The following is a 17,406-nucleotide window of genomic DNA, read 5'->3' as shown; positions in this document are numbered from 1 at the left end:
TCTCTTTGTATTTTAAAATCTATACTTTGTATCTTTAAAGTTGTTACAATGTAATATGACTTTTCACATGCAATGTGCCTGTGAACGCATGTATCCAATCGGAGCAGTGTATTTTGAGCCAATGACAGAGCGGAGAAGGGTCCAGCCGTGAACCAATCATCTGTCGGAATTCGTTAACGGCGGAACTTGCTTAAGAACCAATCAGGTTTCGAGTTTGGATGACCAATCAGTGAATGAATTGTTTGATGAGGCTCAGCCAATCATCGGCCGATTCTGAGGTCGCCGGCGGTTAATTTATGAATCGATAATTTATGCATTTGTATCGAGATTTTAACAGTGAACGCTTAGAACGTCTCTGACTGTGAAGAAGGTATGTGATCTGAGTGTGTCACCGGTGCAAATACTGCCAATGTCTCGTGTTTTCCTACTAAATTTCATACGCTAGAGTATTTAGAATTAATTTTCTACGCTCCATATCTTGAACGAAGGTCAAAATTTGCCAGAATTTAGTTGTGAGTGTCTCTAAACTCTCGCGCGCGGCGCCATTTTCTGCCGCCATTTTCTTTTGATTCACATGTATGCCACACAAAGCGCTATTTATTTTCAGAGACCGGTTCCCCTAGTTTTCTGTTATTGGTTTATCTTGGTGACCTAGGCCTACCTCGGGCTGTTATTGATCTATTATTCCATTGAGGCCTGTTAATGTAATTTTTCTTTAAAAAAAACTGGCAAGACTTTATATGGAATATTTAATTTAGAAGCTTGTCAAAATCTATTCTAAGTTCTCGAATGAATTTTGAAACTTTCTCATTTACAGATAAAAGATGGCTCGTACCAAGCAGACAGCTCGTAAATCCACTGGTGGTAAAGCGCCACGTAAACAACTGGCGACCAAGGCAGCCCGTAAGAGTGCGCCATCTACCGGAGGAGTGAAGAAACCGCACAGATACAGACCGGGTACGGTCGCTTTGAGAGAAATCCGTCGTTACCAGAAATCTACTGAATTACTCATCAGAAAACTACCATTCCAACGTCTCGTTCGAGAGATCGCTCAGGATTTCAAAACAGATTTACGTTTCCAAAGTGCAGCTATCGGTGCTCTTCAGGTAAGATATATGATGACATCACTAATTCCGAATGTTGCGCAATCAATAATACTCCTTCTTTGTTTCCGTGTAACAATGACGACATAATGTAAAAATCTCAATTTCGAAAACAAGTCTGAAAATTCTCCTCAAAATGTCTGTCCGAGTATATTCGCATAGCTATAGTCTGGGAAATACACTGGCCTTGAAAAGTTGAGATCTATGGTATCTGAATGATTAAGGCATGTCTAAGAAGTTGCACTAAGACAAAGAAATTCTCAGTTAGCTTTCGAACTCAATAATAAATGGAAAATCAAGGAATTTGAAATGTTTGAATATTGGTCAATGAAATATTTCAGATTACTTGTCAATTGGTTTAATGTTGTCTCCCATTCTAATCAGTGATATTTGTTTTGTATTTTGCAGGAGGCTAGCGAAGCCTACTTGGTCGGTCTGTTCGAGGACACGAACTTGTGTGCGATTCACGCGAAACGCGTCACGATTATGCCGAAGGACATTCAACTGGCGCGACGTATCCGTGGAGAACGTGCGTAATCGGTAGAGCGTCAACACTCGCAGGGAACCATCGCATAAATAGACAAACTACAAATAAAAAAAAACGTGTTCATTCAGGAAGTCCTCAGCGACATTTGTGTATACATACTTTTAGAACATATTATTCTATAAAACTACAAACTTTTCATACCGTGTAAATTTGGATTTTATATAAAGTAAACTAGAAAAAAATGTTAAGATCATGATAATAACCATCGCGCGCACGTCATATCAGAATATAATACGTATTTGCTGTGCAAATCTCACTCAGCATTATCCATTCATTGTTCGTGGACTTCTAGGAAAAACTACTTCTCGTACGCGAAAAAGAAAAAAACATTTCATCGTTATAGCTTCACATCTCCGGTCATTATAGTCCTATTTTGTGTACATAATTTTCTTGATGCTCGTCGTCGGTGGATTAGACTTAGGATCGTCTCAGGGTGGTCCGTCGTTTGGCTCCCGGCGATGATACATGTGTAAGCTGTTGTGCTGTTCATTTTAATGTGTAATCTAAGTTTGTATTTCGTAGGGGGTAGAAATAATATTAGCGCAATGCATGGAAGGTTCAGTTTTCGATGTTTGGGCCAAAATTAGCTTCCGGTTTATTAGATCTGTCTCTTGGTTCGAAGAAAAGGTATTTTTATATGTGTTTATGGATTTTAGATGAAACCAAGTGAAGACATATCAGCGTGCTTCAGCAATATCAGTCAGTCTACTTCTATTGTTGCCAATAAATTATTTGAATGTATTTGACAATTGAATTGGAATGTCGGACTAAGTTATTTCATATGATTGCGCAACATTTTATTGATTGTAATGTACCCTTCCATGCTTGGCCAATTGGTGAGAAGTTGGGTTTGAAATTTGGATTCTATGTTAAAAACCTTGTCGGCAAATTTAGTAACTTATTTCAAAATTATCAAGTTGTACATAACAGAATAAATTTTAAGTGGATCTGATGTAACTTGTTCTGTTGGTTTGTTTATGATTATTGAGAAGTTGTGATGTCGAGCAAATTGTGGATTTTCCTTCGATCTCATTAATTCTTGTAAGGATGGTTTCGGGGACATCTTGAGGAGCTGCCAACTATTGTCATATTTTGGAGGTTTCACTGGTGGTGGTTTAAAGGGTACACTTGTTTCTGTATGCTTCACAGGCTGGACAAAAGAAGCACTACTGTCGGCGCAGAGTTTCTGGGAAATATACAAATGGCTTTAGCCCTACCTGAGAAATGGGCTTCCTCATGACAGCATCTGATGCCAGACGATCATCTAGGCCACAGAAGGATGTAGTAATAACAAAGCTTACAACAAGGATCCTATACAATAAGATTTTAGTCTTGAATTATGGTATTTTCCATAGTACATAGGGATCATTCATTTATTACTTACGCATACAATTTGCATTTTTCAACCCCCCTCCTTAGTACGCAAAGTCGGCCATATTTAGTATACAGTAAGCATTGCAGTACGCAATTGCGCTGAACCCCTCCCCTAATGCGCACGTAATAAATGAATGGCCCTATAACTATACCTGAGTTGAATACTTCACTTTAATTAGGTGGAACTTCACATTCCTTAAATTAAATGTATTTCATCATGAACATAACTACAACATCAGTTAGTTTTTGATTATACCGGCTACATCAAATAGAATACAAAACAAATAGACGCTTCTCTCAACCAAAAATGTACATATATTTCTCATCAAGCTTTACACTCTTTCATCTAATACTAATACTACTAAACTGGTAATCGTTAAAGTTGTTCACTTTCTTGTGGCTTCTTCGAAGCCAGTCTTTTTTTACGAAGTTCCAGCTGTTTGAGTTCGAGTTCGTCAGTGTTTCTACCCACAGATCTGGATTGTCGAATCATTATATTCAATTGTTCTTCGTCCATTCCTTCGATGTGATGTTCCAGCGGCTGATATAACATGATATCGATGTCATTTTCTTCCCTCAGGTAGAAAAAGTAAACCATAAACACGGCTAAACTGGTCATCAATATCAGCGGCTGGTATTCTGGCCGTCCTGTGTTGGCCATGAACGTGTCCGTAGCTTTATAATCCCTGGCTTTACTTTTAGAATAAGGCGTCGGGCCTTCATTCGCTAACTCTTCGTCGCTGAGTTTCCGTCGAGTGAGATTGGATAAATGGAAGCATCTGTGACTGGGTCCAGTAATGATAGCCACTATTGAATGCCTGAAATATTGAAGAATCGAATGATGATCAGATGAGACTGAGACTAGAGATGACAAGTCGACTGGAACTGGAAGAGGGCTTAAAACACTCAGAGGGCATAAACACGTAACTAACCTCGAAACATCGGTCAGAATAGATTTCTGTGTTGCCTGCACCAAACACATAGACCGCAAAACATTTCTATTCGCTAGTTTTCCAACTTTTCCAAAGAGTATCGATGCCATCATTATGAAATCAATAAAGTAACAATTGAATTTAATTATTATTATGAAACACTGTCGTAATTGAATATAAAATTTAAATCTTTTCATCAATTAATTTTGTCAAAATTATGATTCCTGATTTTCTTTCAATTAGATTTATAGGTAGAATTCATCGAACTTGATCAAAATAACAATTTAATGTCGCAAAATGACACCTCCATCGCCGTATTGCGGGCGTTTAAGAATGGCGCGTTGGTCAAAAAATATTTTCTTAAATCTTTCCTAATTGAAGCGGATTTATGGTCGAAATCCATTAGTAATTTCTATATAAATGTAACCAGACTCTAAAGATTTATGCAAAGGATGTTTCAAGATGAATAATAAACATTCGGCCTTCGTGAAAACTGTTGATTTGATATGAAATTTACGAAAAACCTTTACTTCCGGGTTTTTTCACGACAATTTCGACGATCCGGTGCTTTGCCCAAATTCCTCGATAAAAGATTTTTGTTGCCTGAAAATCATATTCATCGCAATAACCATACGAATACTACAGTGAATATGCCAGTCAGAGTTCTAAACGTCGCCGAGAAAAATGATGCGGCGAAATCATTGAGTGAAATAATGTCGCGTGGACGCTATGATCGCGTACGTATAGTTAAATCACAGCTAATATCCATATCGATTCTTGCTAATACCGGGGATTTTAAGAAAGTATGAAATATGGATCCTCTTATGAGCAACTGCAGCCTCTGATGATAATAATTGCACTCAGTATCAATGATAATCGGTACCACTATCCCTTAGTATACACACAGGGTAACCACTTACCAGGATTTTCTTCACTTTAAAATAGTCAGGGAATTAAAATAAAAAAGATGAAATTCAGGGAAATTTGTTGAGTGAGATAGTTTAATTAGATCCCGCGTATAATAATCAAACAATTTCTGTCTATGTTTTATTGTGATTTATTTATTGGAAGAAGTTGAACATCATCATAACCAAAATCCTTGATTCTTAAGATTTTGATTTTACGTTTCGTTCCAGAGGGAAGGATTTTCAAAGTTTAATAAGCTGTACGAATTCGACTATACTATTCTCAACCAGCCCAGTAAAATGACAATGACATCAGTTTCTGGACATCTGTTGGCATTAGAATTCGTCGGACATTTCAAAAAATGGTAACCGCAACAAGTCATCTCTGGAATTTGAGTCCATATACTCAAATTATACCTTCCCACAAACATTTTGAAGATCAATAACTAAGTATGAAGATATTTGTTTACTTCATTTCAGGACTGGATGCAGTCCTACTGCTCTATTCGATGCCCCAGTTGAAAAATATTGTCCCGATAATTTCAAAAATATCAAGGTTAGACATCTTCGAGTTAAAGTGCAGGTTTTCTAATGATCTAAAATTTGACCTGTGAATTACTATTGTCATGATTTCAGCGAACATTAGAACGTGAGGTGAGAGGCTGTTCTACTCTAATAATCTGGACTGATGGAGATAGAGAGGGAGAAAACATCGGTTTTGAAATCATAAATGTTTGTCGAGCTGGTATGTGTTGTTGTCCTTGTTTCTCCATTGTCTGTCATCGCATTCATACGTGGAAAGTTGCTTTACAAATTGCTCATATTTTTATTATTATTATTGTTTATTATCATTATTGCAGTGAAACCTAATATCAGAGTTTACAGGGCCAGATTCTCGGAAATAACACCTCAGTAAGTACCGTATTGGCTTTAGGAAGACTGTAGATCCCAAGAAAACCAACAAAAAGATTAATTTCTCAACAAGATTTGGGCAGGTTTCGATTGAAGAATATATTTTGGTATAAGAATTGTTATTCTGGATTCCAGTTTTTAGCGATCAGCCATTAGGCTGCCATCAGGTTTACAGATCTTAGTGGAGTGTATTCTGTTCGAAACGAACGCGCCAGAAGATAATTCCTGAGTCGATGGAGACCAATTGAAACCTGCAAAACTTTTGCTTAAGAAAGTAATAGTTTGGTTCACATGTTTTGTTGACTGTCCTATTTTTTTGTTGCAGAGCAATTCAAAGAGCGTGTCGTAATCTGCTCGAACCGGATGAGAATGTCAGCAATGCAGTCGATGTTCGACAGGAGCTTGATTTAAGAATCGGGGCAGCGTTCACGCGATTTCAAACGTTGCGGCTTCAGAAAGTTTTTCCGAACGTTTTAGCCGAACAGTTGATCAGCTACGGGAGCTGTCAATTCCCGACGCTTGGTTTCGTCGTAGAACGATATAAACAAGTGCAGAATTTCATCTCGGAACCGTTCTGGAAAATTAAAGGTAGAATAGAAAATCTGTATAGATGCAGGGCTTAGAGTTGATCTATTTTATTGTACCTTAGAATGTGAAAAATCTGGAAGAATTGTGTGAAGAGTCCTGGGGCGAGTTGCTCATAAGTTGGTTAAACTTAACCAGTGGATAGTTGACATAGGGACAATTAAAATTTCATTGTTACTACGGTATTTATCCGCCAGTTATCTGTAACCAACTTTTGAGCAATTGACCCCTCGTATTTTGGTTATGTTCAACAACCTGACCCCTTTACCTATTGGTATATTGAATGGAAGTGTTTTCATATTTCGTTATTTCTATGTTTCGTCCTGTTTTCAGTATCTCATAAACTCGATGAAATCATCGCTGAATTTTCCTGGGCACGAAATCGACTATTTGATCATCTGGCCTGTCTTGTCCTCTATCAACATTGTCTCGAAGTAAGTCACTAGCGATAATGCATGGTCTTGTCTTTTCATCACTAAAAACTTTCTCAAAATTTTTCGAATTTGTTATGAAATTTTAGAGTCCAATAGCAACAGTTACTGACATTAAAACAAAGAGTAAAAGCAAATGGAGACCTGTTGCTTTAGACACTGTGGTAAGTATTTCATTGAGCTACAGTAGTTTTCATCAGTAATTTGATACCGTTTAATATTGAAACCCGATAATAATTTGATAATGTATAATCTGGATAACGATTTTCTCGATTTGGCAGGAAATGGAGAAATTGGGGTCGCGTAAATTGAGAATAAACGCTAAAGAAACGATGCGTATAGCTGAGAAATTGTATACGGAAGGTTATATCAGTTACCCTCGTACAGAAACCAATATCTTCCCTAAAGAATTAGATCTGAATAATCTCATACAACAGCAAGTCAATGATCCGAACTGGGGAGGTAAAATATAACTGGGTTCAGTTTCGGGAATAGCGTGCGTGCGACTTGAGAAAATATTAAATCTCGGCTGTTTATTTCAGGATTTGCTGCCGCGTTGCTTGAAACCGGTCCGAATCCTCGAAACGGCACGAAAACCGACAACGCTCACCCGCCGATTCATCCGACGAAATACGCGAATAATCTCCAGGGAAACGAGAAACGTTTGTATGAATTCGTCGTTCGTCACTTTTTAGCGTGCTGCTCTCAGGACGCTCAAGGGATGGAAACGACCGTCGATATTGACATCGCCGATGAGAAGGTTCGTTCAATTTTCATATCAAATCAGGGAAATCTGGGAATTCTGACTGTCTTCTTACTGATCAGGAAAAAGTCAGTGAATTTAAATCATTGGCGCGTTGTCGTGTGGCACAAGGAACCTCTTGAGAAGAGACAGCCCCCATTGACGATTTCTTTCTTATCAATCGGGGAATTCTTGGATTGCTTGACCTGTATGAACCCTGATTCAAAGCGGTGTAAAAGATTTCAATTTGATGTTAAATCTGCATAAATCGTTCATTTTAGTTTACTGCTAGTGGGCTGATGATTATTGCTAGGAATTATTTAGAAGTTTATCCGTATGATAAATGGAATGCTAAGGTAACTGGCACTCGTGTATCTCAATGGAGGTAAAATTATTCATTCTCAGCAGTTAAAATTCTAGATTTCAATCATTTGCAGGTAATTCCGAATTTCGAGCGAGGGCAGCAGTTCAGTCCGACGAGTATGGAAATGATAGAAGGTGAAACATCTCCTCCGCCGTTACTCACAGAGGCAGATCTGATAGCTCTAATGGATAAACACGGAATTGGTAATTGAAATCGATAATCCTAAAATGTTGTTGATTTCCAGTCCATTATGGATGATAAAACAACGAAATATTCTCCCTGTAGGCACTGATGCTACTCACGCCGAACACATCGAAACTATTAAAAGTCGGATGTACGTTGGTCTTCAAGGTGATAATAGATTCGTCCCCGGTGAACTAGGAATGGGTCTCGTCGAAGGTAACAACGCTCTTCGTATACATTCAGTATTTTCGCTGGTATGAATTCGTTATCGTGATCTTTCTACTGCAGGCTATGATGCGATGGGTTACGAAATGTCCAAGCCACATTTGAGAGCAGAACTTGAAGCTGATTTAAAAAGGTAATTCGTCCTTGAGCGATGTTAGTAGATAAATTGAACGATCCTTTGTAGTTACTGCTATACCTTGTGTGTGTCTTTATTTCAGAATTTGCGATGGCCTGAAAAACCATAGAGGTAAAGAAATTTTTTTGTTAGTTCTGTTTACTTCATATCAATTACAATGTATCATTAAGTATAATGCGTATTTTTTAGTTGTCCTCGCCGAGCAAGTGGCCAAATATAAGGAGGTATTCGTAGAAGCGTGTAGACAGGCTAATCTGTTAGATGCAGCGCTGGCCGAATATTTCGGTGATGCTCGACCTTATGCCGGGCAAGGTATGACTTAAAATCGTCAGTTGCATATGTTCGGTAACATTGATTTAGTGAATTGTTGAAAATGTCTTTTTTTCAAGAATTTCAACAGCAAGCTGACGAATATAAACCGGTGCTACCTTGTCCAAAATGCGGTCGACAAATGACGATACGCACTAAAAAAGATGGAAAAGGGTCAGTTAATCATAGTCACTAAATAACTTAAATTTCATGCTATTGTGAGCTAAATCTCGAACTATTTCTTCATTGCAGATATTTTATTAGCTGTCCAGGATATCCAGACTGTAAAAACGCGTACTGGTTTCCAGACTTTGTGTTGGCTGCGACGGTTCTTGACGAACAATGTCAAACTGTATGTAAATACGTGTTGTTGTAATCAGTCCGTGTGTAAAATTACTGCTCTGTGTTATTGGTATTCATTTTGTTCCAGTGTCGACGAAATCCCCATAAACTGAAATTGAAATTCAAGCGAGGATCTGTGCCTCCTATTATTCCACTCGAGTAAGTAACGTCTGTATGTTTTTCAGGTATTCATATATAATTGAATGAAGTCATGTATTTTCACCATTTTACAGATATCACGGATGCATCGGTGGCTGTGATCAAGAATTATCGGAGATCCTTAACTTTACGCGTTATCAAATAGGTCGGTTATGATAATCTACTACATCAGGGCCCCTACGGATCAGTCATTCCTGGCTATAAGGAGTTGAAAGGGAAAAATTTCAAATTTCGAGGAAGTAAACTATTGATTCGGTGGTTTTGCAAGAAAATCTTTATACTGTACACTACTTGAACTCAGTTTCTAATTTGGTTACCTCCTAATTGGGTCAAACAATAAATCAGGTCTTAACTGTATCGATTTAGGGGTAGTCTACTGTACAAATACAAACATTTCTGTTTGCCTATTTCTCAAAATTGAAGGAGTTTTAAAGGAGTTTCAGGCATTTTGCTTTTGCTCAAATTAAAGGAATTTCAAGCATCTTTAAAAGCATTTTACGTTAGAGGAGTTTTTAAGGAATCATGGAGTTGTAGGGACCCTGTACTTCCTACCCCATAGCCAGCTCACTTCATGACTTATTTCCTATGTTTCAGGTGCTACTGGAAATGTTGGTAACAACAGGCAACCTTCCCAAACAGGTCCCGGAAGGAGGAATAATAACAACTCATTCAATGATAGTGGCTACGGAAGCAGTTATCGATCGACTCAAAATGATAGTAGTAACCGCGGTAATATTAACACTCGAACAAACGCAGTTCAACGAACTCTAACAGGAACTGTGGCAAACAATGTTCCGACTCAGCGCAATATCTCGATGAATATTCCGAGTAATCGTCAACCTCTGAGACCGGTACAAGCGAATGCAGTTCCGCCGTTTAACGCGAATGCGGGCGGAAACGGAGATTCGGCGATTGTTTGTAATTGTGGTGACGATGCAGTTCTGCGTACTGTGCGTAAAGATGGACCTAATCAAGGTAAATCATTTTCCGATGTCGAAACAGTTATCAAGGTGATAATAGAAACATTGTATACTTTAATCGATTCGTTTCGGAATAGGTCGACAGTTTTATGTTTGTAATAAACCTAAAGATGGCGGTTCGTGTCAGTTTTTCCTGTGGGCGGATATTTCAGAAGAGCAGCAGTCCAATCAACAATCATCATCTAACAACAGGTAAAGTGAATTATTCATGCTCTTAATGTAAAACCTGAAGCGCATTTGTTGAACTGATTTCACATAACCGGTGTGCTCTCAGCAACTGCACCTCTCATATGCCGATACTTTGCTCACATTTTGAAATACAGGTTCGGAAACAACGCACAAAATAGACCTGGTCTTAATGGCAACAATCGCGCAGTATTTACCAGCTACAATAACGATAACAACCGGACGACAGGTTCCGGCGACGGAGCGGTGAATTGTCGATGCGGCGAACCTGCCAGGAGTTTAATCGTTCAAAAAGACGGTCCGAATAAAGGTCGACCGTTTTACGGGTGTCCGAAACCTCGCGATCAGGGCTGTGGATTCTTCCAGTGGGGCGATGAAGACCCCGGTGGAGGAAATGCAGGTAAACGATATCTATAAACTGTTCTATAATACTGATTGGTTTTGTGAAATTACGCCCAGGAATTAAGTATTACGATGATATGTATCGATTTTAGGATTTTCTGGTGGTAACGACAATAATAGTAGTAGAGGAACTAAAAGAAAGAAACCAGCGGGGGCAGGAGGAACGAGGAAGAAACCGACTTGTGGAAACTGTGGGCAAGAAGGTAACCAAATCAATCAACGCATTATATACATTCTTCTTTAAGTTCATGCATTAATTATCTTTTTCTAATTGCAGGACACACAAGACGTGGATGTAAAAATAATTGAAAGTCATTGCATTTATATAAGTCAGTTACTGTCACTCAATAGAGTGAGATATTTTATCAGCATTGTTTAGAGTTTGATCCTGTATCATTTATCGAAAATATAAACATTTGAAATTGTTATACGTTAAAATCCTGTGTTTTGATTCTTCTTGTCTGATCTTTTCCAATTCTCATAATCCCGAGTAGTTTGAATCATGGTTCGTAGTAGGAAGGCCCAGGCAAAACTATGCAGTGGTGCGGAAAAGGTAGTACTTCTTTTGGTGGATAGCGCCCATGAGAACTATCAAGGTTGGACAGAGCTGCTTGTCGACAAGTGACCTTAACTTTACCTTTCGGAACTAAAAGACAATGACGCTGTGGTAAAACTATAAAGTATTTATTTCTCACAAATATGCTAGGAGTTCTGAGTACATGATTCAGTGATTGCGTTGATAATTTCAATTATGGAATTTCTAGTGGATGAGTTTGGAAATAGATCGACAAAACTCTTTCCTTCTTCTAATGACCGAGTTAGTTGTGGATCAAGAGGAATACAACCTACAAATACAATAAGGAATAAACAAAATGAAATTCACCAATGATTAGTATTCAATTGGTAAAGATTTCTTTTCGGAGAACTTTACTTACCCAGGAAAGGTACTCCAGTTTGTTTAGCTAAAGACTCTCCGCCACCTTTCGAAAATACGTTCGTACATTCCTGAATAAAGAAAAAAATGATCTATTTCGAGAAGAGATTGCGATGTACAATTTGAATTTCATCAATAGGGCTGAATTTACCGTGCAGTGAGGACAAACAAAACCACTCATATTTTCGATAACTCCTAATATGGGGATACCAGTTTTCTTACAAAATGTAATCTCTCGCCTCACATCTCCAACTGATACAGCCTACAAATAGAGCAGCAAAAATATTGTGATTCACATTTCAAAATCGATCAAAATCGTGACAAATAAGGCATTAGACCTCCTACCTGCGGGGTGGTGACTAGTACAGCTCCTTTTGGTAAAAACTGTTTCATATTTTCAACGACTGTTATATGCTCATCTGAAGTTCCAGGAGGCGTATCAACTATTAGATAATCCAAGTCACCCCAGAATACATCATTGAAAAACTGTTTGATCATACCTAGAAATGAGGAGAGATTACAAATAGTATCCAAACTCAAACTAAGATACCATACTCGGGCATCATACCATTTTTCTTTGGTCCTCTCCAAACTACTGCATCATCTTTTGATACCATGAATCCTATCGACATTACTGATAACCGCTGTTCTTGGTCGACATAAACTGGAACCCAACTGAAAATAGATTAATTTACTAGCTATCTACCAACAATAGACCTAAAAGCCTACATTCTTCGCATGTTGTTCACTGTATTACCCTTCAGGACATTGATGAATATCGTGGTTTTCTAAATTCAGCATTCGTGGTATACTTGGGCCACACAGATCTACATCGAGAAGTCCAACCTATTAAATAATGTCAAGGATATCATATTAACCTTTAACAATGAATTTGTGGAGAGACTGCCAAAATAATAAATGAAAAATCGTTACTTCACCTTGAAACCAGCATCTTTTAAACCTAAGGCGAGTTGCGTTGAAACTGTGCTTTTTCCGACTCCTCCTTTACCAGAAAGAACAAGTATGACATGCTTAATATTTGACAAACTCGACATAGTAGAAGAAAATGATGAATGAGCGCAGCACAGCACAGTGTCGAGGTCTACTACATGTGAAACGCTAAATTCCCCTATGCTCAATGTACTACAGCTGTATCTTTTCGTTTCATGCGTTCAATCTGAACCGGGTAAAACACTTCCGGGTTGTGGTTTTCGGGCTGATTTTTTGGCCCGTTCGCTGTGATTTAATGACGTAATTCATTCATTAAACCGGGTAAATTATTGATATTATTCATAATTCACATCGCCCAAATTACTGACATTCACATGTCTTACTGTCATGTATATTTATATGTGAAATGAGGCCCTATAACTGTTTTACTTAAATCTCGCTTGCCAGCGTAAGCTTTCATAACCACCGGTCACAGAATAAATTTCCTATTTTGCAGATAACATGCAGATTTGAAGTCCTCTCCATCATGAATATAGTACGCCGCACGTTGCATTGGGGGCCTTTACTGGCCCTATTCATTATATTCACTATATCGGCGATGTCTATTATATGTGATATGATGTGGTGGCCTGTTTCAGCCCCGGGAGGTACAATCAATCTGATTGTATATGTAATGTGGCTTTATCTGACCCTATACAATTTCTTCTGCGCTATGGGAATCGGGCCAGGTCATGTGCCGTATGGCTGGAAACCAGTAAGTAGAAAACTTAATTCAAATTTTTAGACTTCAATGTTGTCAAGTTCCTATTTTCTAGCCTTGAGTAAAAGGGGTTTTACAGTAGTTTGATGTGACATTAGAGATCATAGAGAATTACGAGGCTGAAATATCTATCCTTTTTGCTTTCCAAAATGAAGTACTAACTAATGTTACATGTTACTCGTAACTTGATGAAAAGTTAACCATTTCGTTGTCCCATTTTGAGCCATTTTCCTATCGCAAATTGAATTGTCTAAGATATTTTTCACTGTTTTTAGGATGATCCAAAAGATATAAAGTATTTACAGTTTTGTAAAGTTTGTCAGGGTTACAAATCACCAAGGTCTCATCATTGTCGCAAATGTAATCGGTTAGTAACAGCCTATAGTCAACCACAGAACCTTAAATCAGTATATTTGAATAATTTGATGGTTTATTTTGAATTTTCAGTTGTGTCATGAAAATGGATCATCATTGTCCATGGATAAACAACTGTTGCGGCCACATGAATCATGCAAGATTTACGTATTTCTTATTCTTCGCGCCACTTGGATGCATACATTCCTTATGCATATTGATTCCGTCTCTTTATCATGCAATGAACCGGGTAAACGTCTTAAATGTGATCCATTCTGGAGACAATTTCAATTTCAGCTTGTCTGCTACTTCAGGGTCCCTATAACTAATCGATTCCTAAAAAACTCTACTAAAATGTTTGTCTATTTTAGTTGTACAATAAACTACCCCGAAATCAATACAGTTGGGACTTTCTGGATTTTCTTTACCCAATTAGGCAGTTAACGAATTAGAAACCAAGTTTAAGTAGTGCATAAGATTGAAATTTGCTTACAAAACCAACAAGATAAACAGTACCGATTTATGAGAGTCTACAGTAATTGGGATAAATGAAAGTGATGCAGACACTTCCTCGAAATCTGAGATTTTCTCCTTTAAAACTCTTTGAAGACTCCTTATATCCAGGAATGAGTGATCTGTATGGACCCTGACCTGTACTAATTGTAAGATGTTATGGCTTAATTTCAGCCTTACTATTTCTACTACGGAGATGGAACGGAGCCTGTTATAAATCTAGATGTATGGTCGTTTCTGATCGGTATATTCAGCGTTGGTCTAGCTGTCGGGGTCATTGTGGCCGTCGGTGGTTTGGGATTCCTCCAGTTGAAAAGTATTCTCAAGAATGAAACTGGTATCGAATCTTGGATTATAGAAAAGGTCACTAATTTCAGTCACAAATAATTCAGTTTTAAGTCGGAAAAATATTGTTCCTCCATTTCTGAAATTTAGATTCAACTATTTGTCTTTAAATAGAAAATAGGAAGATTGTGAAATTTCTTGCAGGCTTATTATATCGATAGAACTGTCGAGGAAGGTGAATTTGTTTATCCGTATTATTTGGGCATGTGGAGAAACCTTCGTCAAGTATTTACGTGGTCCGGTTATCCTGTCTCAGATGGTTTTACGTGGGACGTGAAAGAAGGCTGTAATCAATATACATTAACGGTTTGTACTGTCGAGATACGTCAGAACTTCTAAATCCGTATCAGCGTAATCCGATCAGTATCTACGAGATCGCAGTTTTTAATCAATAAACAATGACGAATTTCAATAGTGCTTAATCTGGATATGAAACGTTCGTTTTCCTATTCGAATACAGTTGAACTCATTTAATTCAGACGACTATGAACTGCCCAGATTTCTCAGAAAAAATCAGATTCCTGAATAACAGTTTACACGGTTAAATTGACCAGATCTTTCATTCGAATTAAGTGAAAATCCTGAAACTTATTTTCTGATTCAAATTTTCTAATTCACAGATTGAACAAATGAGGCAGAAAGAAGACAAGAAAGATCGATCGATCGAGTATACGATCATTGAAGATTACAGCGGCCGCTGGTGTCCGATCACTAAAGGTTGTCGCGTTATTTGTTGCCCTCCGTTCACCGACGAGCCTCGTATCAAACTGAACATCGGCGATCGATTACTCGTCACTCGCTGGAAAAAGTAAGACTGATTGAACTGTAACTAGTCTCCCGCGACGCTGTTGTGTTTTTATTTGCTTTCATTTGTTGTTTTAGGCATTGGTTGTACGGTGATAAGATCTTAGATAAACAGCAGAAAGATCTGGGTAGGTAATTTACGATGGCATTCTAATAATGCTAACATGATATATTTTTCAAGTGGTTGCATGGTAAAGTTTATTTGTCATATATAATCAGATCTGCTTGGTAGAAAGCACTCTCTATCTAAAGATGGTGATTTGTGGGATACTGGTGCATTGAGTTGGTAATTTGCTGTTGCAAATTTGAAATTCAAAAATGTTGTGAATCTTGAAAAATTGCCGTGGATTAGCGTGGCCTCCCACAGCATTCTTTGATACATGTTCTTATGCTGTCGGATTTGCCCGAATTCGACTTCTGATTATTTCATTTTCTGAATTGATGCTGCTGCTATTCTCAACATCGGCGCTTGAAATATTTTTCAGGTGTTTCTCGTCTGAGAGGTTGGTTCCCGAGACGGTGCGCAGTTGAGTTCGTCAATAACGGCTGTTCATATCCAGATCTTACTAAACTGAAGCAACGGGCTGAGAAGAAAAAACTATCCTAATGCAGATTACTATTTTTGTTACTGTACTAGTAGACTTTGCTTGCCTCGGATCTCACGGGACCAATTAAATCTCTCTGAGGTACAATGCCAACTCAAGGACAGTTGGAGCAGGGATGGGTCAGAGTAAGCTAATTTTTATACCCAGCGTTCTCCATATGCTAGAATTTTTAAGTGGCTGCATTCATTGTTAAGTGTATGACATCATGGTTGCTGAAGTAGCAAGGCATTTGATTCTCCCAAAAAAGAAACTCAAGTTTTATTTTGGTGTAATCTCCTATTTTTCACAGTAGCTCAATATTAGTAGAATAACCACACTCAAACGTGGGGAACAGTTGTTATATATTTCAAAGCAATTAGCAGCATTGATAGATTTTTGACATCCACTCTGGTAGGGGCAGCAGATATTTTATAAGGGATGGCTGATTTTCAGAGGGGTTGATGTAAAAATGAAAGGGATGGCCACCACTCTAAAACCCGTTGTGGAAAACAATCACCGTTATAGTCGGACGGGGCACGCCATAATCCGTGACAATCAACTCGTCTCCGGGGTAAACGTAGTCTAGTGTACAGCCATCGTTAGAAATTGTATATACATTAGGTTTTTATTGTTCACTTAGTGGAAATCGAAACACTGCGCGTCTTCCATCAATGCAATAAATATTAATAAATTGTTAACGTTTTAGAACAAAATATTGGGAAAAACATTTTCTTTCTATATGATTTGGTATTCACGCCGCGGTGCGAGTGGATATTTTGATCTCATTGTTTTTTCGACTTCATGTTTTAATTTCGTCATCTTTCATCAAATAAACATCATCCGTGCATCTAATTTATAAGATATAAACTCTGTATTATAAATTATTGTCGCAAGTTTAATAAAAGGTGCCTTTTCAATAATTGTGAGTTACTGCAGTTTTGTATCGGTTTTCCTAGGTGGGAATCTTGAACAAGAACAATTTTTTTGCAGAGTTCATCTTTGCCAATGGAAGTTTGGACCAGTTTGGTTATTAGAGCGAAACGTCATCAGCAACAGCTCGATGGGCGTGATGCTGTTGTATTAACTATCAGTGCTAGAGGCCGTCTCGTCACAATCGATAGGATCAGTCTTCAAGCAAGACAATTGATCAGCAACATTTCAACTGATATAGATGAACCCAGTGTAGGAGGTGAAAAGTTCAGATAAATTCTATGTTTATCCTCTACTCGACATGTAGAAACTCGGGGGATCGGTGACAATAACATTTGGATTCGTCCGAAGCCCATGGTCAGATCTATGGAAGACTGATCACCAAAGAAAGTGGAAGCGATGGGTGCTGATGAC

At 38.1% G+C, this 17,406-nt stretch overlaps 5 protein-coding genes across 5 annotated transcripts; 3 read left to right on the top strand and 2 right to left on the bottom strand.

Moving 5' to 3' along the window:
- The first annotated feature begins 243 nt into the window (after positions 1 to 243).
- Positions 244 to 2,602, top strand: LOC141904647 (histone H3.3A). Its single transcript, XM_074793279.1, has 3 exons — positions 244 to 370; positions 818 to 1,106; positions 1,512 to 2,602. The coding sequence occupies exons 2-3, from the start codon at positions 825 to 827 to the stop codon at positions 1,638 to 1,640; spliced, it is 411 nt and encodes a 136-aa protein (XP_074649380.1). The 5' UTR covers positions 244 to 370; positions 818 to 824; the 3' UTR covers positions 1,641 to 2,602.
- Positions 2,603 to 3,167: 565 nt separating this feature from the next.
- Positions 3,168 to 4,137, bottom strand: LOC141904244 (uncharacterized). Its single transcript, XM_074792810.1, has 2 exons — positions 3,957 to 4,137; positions 3,168 to 3,842 (listed from the first exon to the last, which is right to left on the bottom strand). Exons 1-2 carry the CDS (start codon positions 4,067 to 4,069, stop codon positions 3,401 to 3,403), a joined length of 555 nt encoding a protein of 184 aa, XP_074648911.1. The 5' UTR covers positions 4,070 to 4,137; the 3' UTR covers positions 3,168 to 3,400.
- Positions 4,138 to 4,288: 151 nt separating this feature from the next.
- LOC141903176 (DNA topoisomerase 3-alpha-like) lies at positions 4,289 to 11,230 on the top strand. The gene is made up of 25 exons (XM_074791208.1): positions 4,289 to 4,693; positions 5,093 to 5,226; positions 5,342 to 5,417; positions 5,498 to 5,606; positions 5,722 to 5,773; positions 6,099 to 6,361; positions 6,692 to 6,792; positions 6,879 to 6,953; positions 7,071 to 7,251; positions 7,332 to 7,549; positions 7,813 to 7,887; positions 7,969 to 8,098; positions 8,181 to 8,294; positions 8,367 to 8,436; positions 8,522 to 8,550; positions 8,629 to 8,751; positions 8,829 to 8,922; positions 9,001 to 9,100; positions 9,179 to 9,249; positions 9,324 to 9,394; positions 9,844 to 10,224; positions 10,307 to 10,421; positions 10,553 to 10,815; positions 10,910 to 11,020; positions 11,095 to 11,230. The coding sequence occupies exons 1-25, from the start codon at positions 4,463 to 4,465 to the stop codon at positions 11,124 to 11,126; spliced, it is 3,219 nt and encodes a 1,072-aa protein (XP_074647309.1). The 5' UTR covers positions 4,289 to 4,462; the 3' UTR covers positions 11,127 to 11,230.
- Positions 11,231 to 11,512: 282 nt separating this feature from the next.
- LOC141903789 (cytosolic Fe-S cluster assembly factor NUBP2 homolog) lies at positions 11,513 to 12,857 on the bottom strand. The gene is made up of 7 exons (XM_074792103.1): positions 12,690 to 12,857; positions 12,509 to 12,597; positions 12,320 to 12,426; positions 12,097 to 12,251; positions 11,903 to 12,013; positions 11,753 to 11,822; positions 11,513 to 11,662 (listed from the first exon to the last, which is right to left on the bottom strand). Exons 1-7 carry the CDS (start codon positions 12,804 to 12,806, stop codon positions 11,520 to 11,522), a joined length of 792 nt encoding a protein of 263 aa, XP_074648204.1. The 5' UTR covers positions 12,807 to 12,857; the 3' UTR covers positions 11,513 to 11,519.
- A 74-nt stretch (positions 12,858 to 12,931) lies between these two features.
- Positions 12,932 to 16,967, top strand: LOC141903594 (palmitoyltransferase ZDHHC6-like). Its single transcript, XM_074791784.1, has 9 exons — positions 12,932 to 13,023; positions 13,199 to 13,456; positions 13,738 to 13,829; positions 13,910 to 14,066; positions 14,504 to 14,692; positions 14,819 to 14,980; positions 15,295 to 15,482; positions 15,557 to 15,606; positions 15,964 to 16,967. The coding sequence occupies exons 2-9, from the start codon at positions 13,229 to 13,231 to the stop codon at positions 16,083 to 16,085; spliced, it is 1,188 nt and encodes a 395-aa protein (XP_074647885.1). The 5' UTR covers positions 12,932 to 13,023; positions 13,199 to 13,228; the 3' UTR covers positions 16,086 to 16,967.
- The last annotated feature ends 439 nt before the right edge of the window (positions 16,968 to 17,406 follow it).

This window comes from Tubulanus polymorphus, chromosome 4 (genome assembly GCF_964204645.1).
Source record: "Tubulanus polymorphus chromosome 4, tnTubPoly1.2, whole genome shotgun sequence".
NCBI classification, from domain to species: Eukaryota; Metazoa; Nemertea; class Palaeonemertea; order Tubulaniformes; family Tubulanidae; genus Tubulanus; species Tubulanus polymorphus.
This window is presented reverse-complemented; position numbering and strand designations above follow the sequence as displayed.